Source organism: Aplysia californica, unplaced genomic scaffold, assembly GCF_000002075.1.
Source record: "Aplysia californica isolate F4 #8 unplaced genomic scaffold, AplCal3.0 scaffold00510, whole genome shotgun sequence".
Classification (NCBI taxonomy): Eukaryota; Metazoa; Mollusca; class Gastropoda; order Aplysiida; family Aplysiidae; genus Aplysia; species Aplysia californica.
In genome coordinates this window covers 46,696-57,287 of record NW_004797780.1, presented here as the reverse complement: position 1 = coordinate 57,287, position 10,592 = coordinate 46,696, and the positions used below count along the sequence as shown (strand labels likewise).

Below are 10,592 nucleotides of genomic sequence, written 5' to 3'. Positions count from 1 at the left end.
AGAGAGAGAGAGAGAGAGAGATGGAGGTAGGTAAAAAGGGGACAGGGAGGAAAAATGAAGAATGGAAAGGGGAAGGGAGGGGTTGGGGAGGAAAACGAGGGAATTGTGGGGCAACTGCACTAGTAGTAACTCCTCATCGCAGTGTTTGAAATGCCATTAACCACTAAAATGTTGTAACTATTACGATATAATTTTACTATCTTGCCATAATCTATCGGGGAGAAAGCGCAATTGATAAAGATTTTATTTTACTCTCGACAGAACGCTACACGGCGCCTTAATTGGCCGTTCAAAGGTGATCACGGTTTTGATGACGACCTGCTCACCATGCGGCCAATCTTCGTCGCCAGAGGGCCAGCCTTCAAGACAAATGAGACCGTGGAGCCGATAAAGAATGTAGATATCTATCCCCTTATCTGCCATTTGCTAGGAATTGAACCCTCTCCCAACAATGGCAGCCTGGAGCGAGCTATGACGCTTTTAAGGACGCGCGGAAATCCAAAAGATCCAGGAGATGGAAGCTCAAGTCTGACCGCAGCAACGACAACAATATGGGTCTTGGCCTCGCTTTGTTTTGTATTTTCCTTTGTTCAAATATAGGCTTGCTTAAAGGAGAAGTGGCGCCTTCGGGAAGCCCTACGGGCATTTTCTGCTAACTTTAGAATGACCCTAAGCATACATTTTAAAAAACCCATGTACTGGAAAAGGATATGCGTGGAAATAGTCTTTAAGAGTTTGGAAATGGTATTTCATGTAGTCGTCATTATACGCAAACAAATATCGCACGTTATTAGACCATTTACCCTTCGGTTTTGTTTTGGTAAGGTTTTACGGCGTTCGCAACTGCATAAGGTCATATGAGCGCCAAGGAGACGATGTCAACAGAGATGTCTATACTGGGAATCAGGCTTACTTTGCTCACATCTCTAGCTTCAACAGCACAAATTCTGCTTCGACTATCAAGGCACCCTGGAAATAACAGTTCGCAAGAGAGTGACAAACATACAAAAGAAGTAGATGAAAAAATGACGATAATAAGGATGAGGAAAGAAAAAGCAGTAGTTCCCCCTATGTTGTTCTGGCATCGTATGAGCATGAAATTGGTAAATCAGCTCGTTTTCAATTCTACCGTGCATAAGAACATGTTAATATCCCCCCTTTGGGAATGGCCTAAAGACACTTCAGTCAGTAGCACTGCCGGGGGAGGGGGGGGGGGGGCATTTTCCCCTTTAAACATTACTCGCACCAAAAAAAGAACAATAACCCAGAAATATAACACCCCCCCCCCAAAAAAAAAAAGAAGAAAAAAACGAAATACTGTAATTCTAAATCAAAGAAAAATATGACCCCAAAAATTGCCGGTGAGGACCACAAGAATATTGTGTGTTTGATACTACTTTTGTGGAGTCACATTTCTTATCTACAAAGAGTGCAAGCAAAGTTTTGGTTTTGGGAGAACTTTTTGAGAAACGAAACAAGGTCCCTATAACATAGCCAGTAGAGACATTGAAAAAGAAAAAAGAAGGAAAGAAGAAAAAATCATTAGTTTTTTAGGGCGCCTCTATAATTTTGGAAGTGAATGCTTTACGGTCTGCCTTAAGGTAGCTTCACAGTTATCACCCCACCGACGTTTTATGACTCATGAATCGGATCACAATCATGTTCGGCATCGCATTCGACTCAAATGGTCGAAACTCTTTGTGTAAGTGTAAGTATAATATGGGGTTAACCCCCACACGAACACTGTTAGTTTATGTAACCCTATCCGTACAGCCTGGGGTCATTTATACCCCCCGGGTTGTATTCTTCACAATTCAGAATACTTCTAGTACCAAGATCTATTTGAAACTTTCAGTGTTTCTCAAAAAATTATTTTGACAGACTGCTATGCAAAGCGTACGGATCGGATTAACGAGTAAATTTTCTCTTTGGATAGTGGTGACACAGAGTTCCCCACGTCGTATGGATACGATAGTAAAACACGACGTACGGATAGGGTTAAGAGGCAGACCTCCGGATTCAACGGCCGTCCCCGATAGGACTGAACCAAATTGGCTGAGAGTCTTGAAAACTCTACAAAACGACCCGAGTGTCCAGTCAGGAATTCGAACTATGGTCAACCGTTCCATAAACTTGGTGTCAGGTGCGATGTGAGATCAATACCCGGTGCCAGTGCCCATTAGCCAGATCGGCTCGGTTTGGTCGTCGGGGCTGGCCAGATCTTTCTCCATGGAGGGAGAAAAGCTACCATCGTGGCACCCTCAAGAACAAACGCATTTGTTTTCAGTGCCCCGAATTGGGCGATCGGTTTGAGTCATTGGTCTATTTATAGTGTGCATCGAAGCCGCCAGAAATGTAGCCGAACCGAACCGATCTTCCAATGGACAATGCCAAGTAAATGTAGGCTACTATGACACAATTCAGGAACATTCTGTAATGCTAATTTCGATGAATAGTGCCAACATTGGCTCAGCCTGTACGTAGAATTTCTAAGAAATTGAAATTTCATGAGAACCATTCATGTAAACAAAAAAAGGGGGAGGAGGGGGTAATTGGGCAGAGGGGAACAGGAAGTAAAGAGGGAGGAGGGGTGGCTTCAGTTCAATGTTGCCACCATCGGCAGCATGGACAGCTTCAAGCCGATATGAGAATTCCTCCCAAAAGCGCCTTAGAATGTCCCAGGCCGCCGCGTTGATTGTAGTTGTTATTCGATCTTTCATGCCATCCATATTTGCTAAAAGTGGTGGAACATAAATGATAAACTTTGTTTTTAACATACCCCTACAAGAAGTGGCTATTCACTTTACTGAACGCAGATTCGAATGACTTCATTTTCAATGACATGGAGCACCGCCCAATTGGCATCTCTGGGTTCGAGTTTATCTGAATGAAAACGTGCCTCAGCGGTGGATTGGTAGGAGAGGTGCTAAAGACTTCACTCTTTGCAGTTGGCCCACCATATCCCAAGACCCCACTGTGTGTAAATTTTTTTGGTGGGGGTATGTTAAAGATAAAGCTTATGTTCCACCACTTTCAGCAAATATCAAAAGCATGAAAGATCGAATAACAATAATTATAATCAACACGGTGGCCTGAGACATTCTGAGGCGCGTTTTGGAAGAATCTCATATCGGCTTGATGCTGTCCGTGCTGCCGGTGTGGGCACATTAAGAACTTGAAAAAGGTGAAATAAAAACTTGAAGGTATGTACAACACATGTGTATAAGCTAGAGTTTTCTATTGATTTTCGTTTTTTGACATATCGTGTGATGATTTTGCCGTATTCTTTTTAAATTTTGAATTACCCTGTATAAAAGATAACTGTTAAGAACCCCAAACATACAGTTAAACGCGACTAGCAGTCTCTTTTACATATACATGTATTTCTATGCTCTTCATTTTGTTCGCCTAATCTTATCCCCTCTCTATCCCCCCCTCTCCCTTTTCTTTCTCTGTCTCTCTCTGTCTCCCTTTGTCTCTCTGTCTCTCTGTCTCTCTTTGTCTCTCTGTCTCTCTGTCTCTATATCTCTGTCTCTGTCTGTCTGTCTGTCTGTCTGTCTGTTTGTCTGTCTGTCTGTCTGTCTGTCTGTCTCTGTCTCTCTCTGTCTGTCTCTCTGTCTGTCTCTCTCTCTCTCTCTCTCCCCTCCCCCCCCTCTCTCTCTCTCTTCAATATCGTCTGTCCCATGAAAAGTATTTGTGTGTGTGTGTGTGAAGGACAAAGTTTTCATTCACTCATTTGAAAGATACCACCTTCTCAAAGTTTGTTTGGTAATGTCAGTGTTATATAAAGTTGATCTTCAACATACCAATACACACATCATAGCTGATTTTTAAAGATAAGTTGCAAATGTTTGAGTTCACTCAATTTTGGTTGAAATTTTGAAAACTTGATATTTATAGAACGAAAGTGTTGAGTTTTCATCCTACTCACGAGTCTATTGTTATCGCCTTGGTTGAATTACGTGTGTTCCAAATGTTGAAATAAAATAACCAAGTTATTCCCCTTTCAACAGACCCTCTTTATTTAGACACTTGGTACAAGCAGCCGCCAGTTAAAGGAGTGCAACCCCCCCCCCCCCCCCAAACACACACACAAAAAACCCACAAATAAAAACAACCAAAAACAGTAGAAACACGGGGGGGGGGGGGGGGCATGAAAATGAGTGCAATTGCCATAAACAATTAAAGCGAATGAGCATTTTTAACGTTCGATGGTCGACAGTCACTGTATGAAATAAACTTCTTTTTCATTATCCAACATCGCCAACATAGATCGGGAGAAGACTTTTGACAGAGTTATGGCCCGTGTCCACTGCGACGGACACCTTGAACACCAACCGAACCGATTCCGTCCGTCTCTCGGAAAGTCAGTAGTTGAAATGGAGCACAATCTATTTCCTGTGAAATCAATGAAAAGTCCGTTTGGCTGTGTCAACAGACTCGACACGACACGCCCCGACAAAATGCGTTTCGGTTGGAAAAACGCTTGCTGCATTTTAGCCAGGCGGGTCATGACTCAAGAGCCATAGGCCCCGCTGGAGCTAAAAAAAATTCCAATTTTGAGTTCAGATTAAAATTATAATGTCATATTCGTAATCAGTGCCTCAAAATTAGCAAAGTTTACTCTCAAACCACCTAGTTTAAAGGCATATTAACAATCTTACCAATTTTCCTTTAAAAAATCCCTTTCATTTCTTATTCCCGCCTTGGGTTCATTGACCTCGACTATTTATAGCCCTGTACCGAGGACACAGCCTTGGAACACAGTGTGTGGAAAAAGACGGACAGTAGGCCAACAGACGATAGGTGTCTTGTCCGAACTGGTGGGCACACAAGATGGAAACGACCCGACCGGTTTTCTTCCTCAAGTCAAAAGATCGGGCGTGTCCGTCACAGTGGACCCGCAGGGTAAACCATGCAAAACTCTGAAAGTCACTCGAAAAGTATGGCGTCAGAGGACAAATGTTAGATAATGTCAGAGCTCTATACACCAAAACAAAAGCTTAGTAAGAATGAAGGAAGGCAATGCAGACTGGTTCAAAGTAAGATCTGGAGTACTGCAGAGATGCATTCTATCTCCCCTTCTGTTTATAATATATATGGACACAATAATGCCAGACGCAAACCAAATCCCAGAAAGCCTTAATGAACTCCTATTCGCAGACGACCAGCGCCTTATTCATCCAAACCAACAAAGCCTCCAAAACCACACTACCGAACTGAACAACAGCTGCGAGAAATTTTACATGAAAATAAGCACGTCAAAAACAGAAGTTATGAAAGTGAGCCGAAACCGTAGTCCCCTGGACATCCTTGTCAATAGTAAACAACTGAAACTGGTGAATATCTTGGCTGTACTTTTTCTGAAAACGGGTCCGTAGAAATAGAAATGCGAAATCAAAAAGCTAATGCAGTCACCTACCAGCTCGTACCCCTCCGATCTCATCCAAACATCTCAAAGGACACAAAGAGACCGCTTATCACATCACTATTTTTACCAACATTATGCTACCAGAGGCAGACTTGGGCATTAAGTAAAACCCATGAAAGGAAAATAACCGCATGCGAAATGAAAATGTCTCCGCAAATCACAAGACGAGACAAGCAGGGAAATGAAGAAGTAAGAGCAGCTGTTGGCATTGTGTCCTGCCTGCATTACATAGAAAGACAGAGAATACAATGGTTTGGCCACCTGTTATGTATGCCACCTGGCCAGCCCTCCCCGAGAGCCTACAACACCAAGCACTCAGGCTATAAAGGAAGAGGAAAGCCAAGCAAAAGATGGACCGAGGGTGTCAAGGAAACCCTTCGAAAACATAATATTATCACTACTGAAGGAGCTGCGGAGCTGGCCTACCATAGAAAACTGCATCTCCCCTCGACGCTAAACGGCAAAAGAGGATGAAAAAGTAAAAGTAAGTAAGTATACCCCAGCAGACCATCCAACACGATTTCTCGGATTTCTAGGTAACACAGAGCAAGCTGCGGATTACACACGCGAGGGAGCGTTGTTGAACTTATTTTGTTTTAGAAGTCGTTCAAGTCTCAGGCTACTTGACTACGTCCTATCGGGGCTGGACTTCAGACCCAGTGGATTGGCCTCTAAAAGTATTCTCTTTCCATATTAACCCTCTTTGTGTCATATTTTATTACCTGGATGTCGTCTGAATTGCTAAACCGGTTATACCAGTGCACTAGCACTTGATTTGAAAGAGTTAACAGGGGAGTTAAAACTAATACTGAGCACCAAATCGCTACCTCAGAATTATATTACAAAGTTCTGTCTGATCAGTGCCTATTTTTTAGAAATATGACGTAAAAAATTGGAGTTTCACAATAGGTGCAGCTTTTTCGAATGCAATTCTTTGAATATCTTGATAACGACTCCGAATATTAATTATTCCTACGATTCTGAGAGCCGATTGAACATTAATCGCTTTCTGACCCAATAGTCTTAGTAACTCAAAACGGCCAAAACTGTCAGAAAGAACTTTGTAATTCTGAAGTGACGAAATACCTAGATAATACCAAGGAGATCGACATACAAGCAAGTCCGGATTGTGCTGAATAACGCCCAGTAGCTGCCAACACCAATACCGCCCTCAAAGAAAAATGATTAACCTGCCAAGGTTCAAACCTCCTGTTTAATGAAACAATGGGTGGGGGGGGGGGGGGGGGGGGGTATTTCGATCACAAAAACACAATCCTTCATACGAAAAGTTTTCAATAACTCTATTGGTTTCCTAAGTCTTTATTAAAGGGTAAAAATACTGCGATTCACCACACCAAATTACTTTAAATAAGACTTTCTAAATGTGGCTGTGAAAGTATCCTTAAATTTTTTGTTAAAATTTAGATAGATGAAAATGTTGAATGATGCACCACAGAATTCAAACAGGTTCCGTATTACGTTCGAACTGATATATATTCTGTGGTACCGTTTGAACAGGTTGAAACTTGGGACGAATCTCCGGGCAAAAGATATCATGACTGTAGGGGTGTTGGTGATAACAAATACCACGGCAACAAGGGCAGTTGACTTCACAACCTGGATCTCTCTTCTGTTTGCAGGCTTTAAGCTGCTCTTGTCCCCTAGCGTTTGGTCTTTCGTGGGCATTGGGACGAGCGTGGAGCGGAACTTGCTGGCTTTACGTAGACTGGTGCTGAGAATGATGAGACAAATCATGACCACTGATTGGGCTGCGGCTGGGAGAATGAGACGGTTAAATACTACGTACACAACCAAAACGGATTCTCTCTCTGGAGTGAAAGACAGCACGTACCATGTTGTATTTTGTTTCGGGTTGATGGCTTCCACTAGAGTCTGCGTGAATATCATTGGGATGTAACAGGCCAGGACAAACGTATAGATAAAAGAGAAGATTATTAGACTTCTCCTGACGGTGAAATCGGTTTTGAACCGGAACGGTAGAGCCACACAGCAGCAACGCTGAACACTTATGTATGTGGTGGTTAGAATGGACGCTTCGACAAAGATCTTGTAATATGTCGCTCCGTGCAATTGCAACGCACTTGGCTGGACAGGCCAGTCGAGGTCAAACTCGTTGAGGATGTGCGAAATATAATTGAAAAGTGACACAACAAGAAGGCATAAGTCCGACATGGACAAAGCAAAAAAGGAAACATTGACACTGTCACTCAGTCCTATTTTCAAAAACGTCAAGATGTTCGCAGAGTTTGTGAAGATTCCGAAAAGTTCTATCATTGGAAACATCACATTTATTATTACGAAATGAATTATCCGTTGCTGCTCAGCAGTAATAAGTCCTTTTGGCACCACATTGTCTGCAAGGTCATCTGCATCGGAGCAGTCCAAACCGGTAGTGTTAGTGCTAAGAGAGCAGCCCCTCATCGCGGGTGTTAAAAAAAAAAGAAAAGTACGAGCTGACTAGAGACCAGAGAGTTTAAGGAATAGCCTAAAGATTTAGTGTCCTTTATCCCTCAGTCTTGAACGCAAATTTCTACGCACCTAAAGTCCAGTAGATGGTCACTCATTCTCTGTAATTTGCTACTTTAGTTAAAATATCAAATGAAATTGATATTTCTACCTACTTGTCAAACCGCAACTCTGCTTAGAGAGTGCGCTAACAAACACGTTCTTGTATTTAGAAACGTAACCAATAAGCAAAATACAGTAAAAGTCATACCATGTCGCCGAATACAATTCTTATCAAATATTATAGTCATCTACTGAAGGGCTTTGAGAAATAGCTTCCAGACTGTTTTCCTATTACAGGCATTTCCTGCGTCTGATTTCTATTGCAGAGCAGTTTTTGTACTTTTGGTCAAAAACGTTTTGCAAATATCCACCACTTTTCTGGCATGACTGCCAGCGCCTAGTTTCGGAGAATGTACATCATCACGACAAAATATCGCCTCCTCTAGTCATCTCCGTTCTACCGAGAATCGCAATCAAAGTCCTAATCAATGCCGTGAGGGTGTTTAAAAACAAAATGGTATTTGAATAACAACAATTTCCAGAAAACTTACAGGATGTGTCCCTTCGAAAATCTATACGCTAATTGTATTTGATCAGGTTATCAGTCCTTTCAAGCGAAGGAGGTAATTGATATACTCGGTCTTCTGGATTCAAGTAGGTGATAACTGATACGCCGTGGATGATTATAAGACAAATTGCTGAACTGCATAAATACGATGCATCGGTTTTTTAAGTATAATGCCTAACAAATTACGTGTCGATGATTATCTGAGATACTCATAATGTCTAGCACTCCCGTACGGCACGTAATTATAATCCTGTCTCCAACTACGATATCGATACCAAGTAAAAAATCTGTCAAATTATAATCTTGTTTCGATGTTATATCTTGATCGTTACCAAAGTACTTGGAAAGAGATCACATTTATCAAATCATCTATCCTTATCGCAATGATTATTAACCCCCCCCCCCCCCCCCCGGTGATTATTAATGATAAGTGGAACATCACTATTTCCTCTTCTTTGTCTACGGAGTAGTTGCATTAAAATAATGATGGTACCAAGCAGACCCCCCCCCCCCTCCAAACGTTTTACCTCCTCCTAGCTTTTTTTCTTTGATCTATCGAGATATATTATTTTCCGATGCATAAACCGGGCTGCTAAAATAATACTTTACATATGTGCATGTGGGTTTATTCTGTAAAGCGTTTGCTGTTTACACTTAATGTTATTTCCTACTGTGAATGAAATATTTTCCACAGTGACTCATGCAATTTTCTAGAGCTTACCTGTCAAACAATCATGTCTATCATGTCTACAATAGAAAAATACAAGGGTGGACGCTGGATACCTTTTCAAAGGAGATGTTTGTACTGCGATAGGGCATCTGGCATGTCTTCTCGAAAAGTTGAGAACATTTCGGACAACAGGTCATTCCACTGTTTTCTAAATCACTGAAATGTGACATTAAGAGAGACAAGAAGATCAAGGGGCGGCAATTGAAGTAGATATGAAAAATAAACAAGCCCCATAACATATAAATTTGAGAGTGTTTTGTTAAACCATAGGTACATGTTTCAATTTCGTCGTCCGTGTGTTGCAATTTCACATATATTGTTATCTTATCATAGGTTAATTGCCTTTTATGGTTATAATAAAGATAAATAAATCAAAGGTAGAGGTAAAGAAATGCCAGTTCATAGACCGCCACAATAGTATGAGCACGAATTTTGATTCAACTCAAGATCTAATGTGAAACTTACAACATTTCGGGAGGGGGAGGGGGGGGGGGGGGGTTGGTTCTGGCTGTTACACGGGCAGGCATTAATTTTGTCTGAGTACTACAGAATCGGGATCTTCGACGCAATCTCCCTTGGTGATGGGCATGGCGAACCGTTTATGTAAAAACTCTTAAACGTTAAAAAACTGCATTATGCGTATGCATTTTTATGAAATGATACATTCATCTTTTCATTCTGTGCCTCCATTCTCTCGCAGAAAAAAACCCAACCCAAAAACCCCACAAAACCCCCACAAAAACCCCCCAATAAATACATAACGCTCTGTGATGGGACGGTTACTTGCAGGAATTGGTTGAAGGAGAACCATGGAACTAACGTGTACCTGGCATCATTTGTGCCTTGGGGAGGTATAAAAAGCGTTGCGTTGATTTCATTATTTCATCTAGTATATTGCTATCGATATCAGCTGAAGTATTTACTTGGGTTTTTTTTTAACGGGTTTAAAAAAAAACTTGTGAAAATATTTTTAAAAAGAGCACCTAAAATTACTCCTAAATTAACCTGTAAGCCGAGAACGCCAAAAGTAGTCCATCTGTAGACATCTACACCGAATGCGCAAGTATATAATATAAAGATTGGTACCTTGGATAGACACGAAAATATGGTTGCATATCAAACGAGGGAGTGCTTGAGAGCAATGAATGAGGTCACTAGCTGGATATAAAATAGTGAAATTGGAACACCCTACTATTGTGTATTTGACCCATACCGTGTCGGCTACAGCACGTTCGTTGTATATTAACTTTATAGTATCCATGATAGCAAATGGGCAAATGAGTGCATAGCAGATCTCTCTCTCTCTCTCTCTCTCTCTCTCTCTCTCTCTCTCT

General features: G+C 41.6%; 1 protein-coding gene and 1 long non-coding RNA gene across 2 annotated transcripts in view; one reads left to right on the top strand and one right to left on the bottom strand.

Moving 5' to 3' along the window:
* Positions 1–617, top strand: part of LOC101863210 (ectonucleotide pyrophosphatase/phosphodiesterase family member 5) — a gene marked incomplete in the record, with an annotated part of 16,289 nt that extends 15,672 nt beyond the window's left edge. Inside the window, 1 exon segment of the mRNA XM_013086832.2 lies at positions 262–617. Coding sequence (XP_012942286.1) covers positions 262–600 — 339 coding nt within the window.
* A 6,061-nt stretch (positions 618–6,678) lies between these two features.
* LOC118478341 overlaps positions 6,679–10,592 on the bottom strand; it is a 9,862-nt gene continuing 5,948 nt past the window's right edge. Inside the window, exon 3 of the long non-coding RNA XR_004858968.1 lies at positions 6,679–7,163. This is a non-coding gene — a long non-coding RNA (uncharacterized LOC118478341). The remainder of the gene's footprint in view (positions 7,164–10,592) is intronic.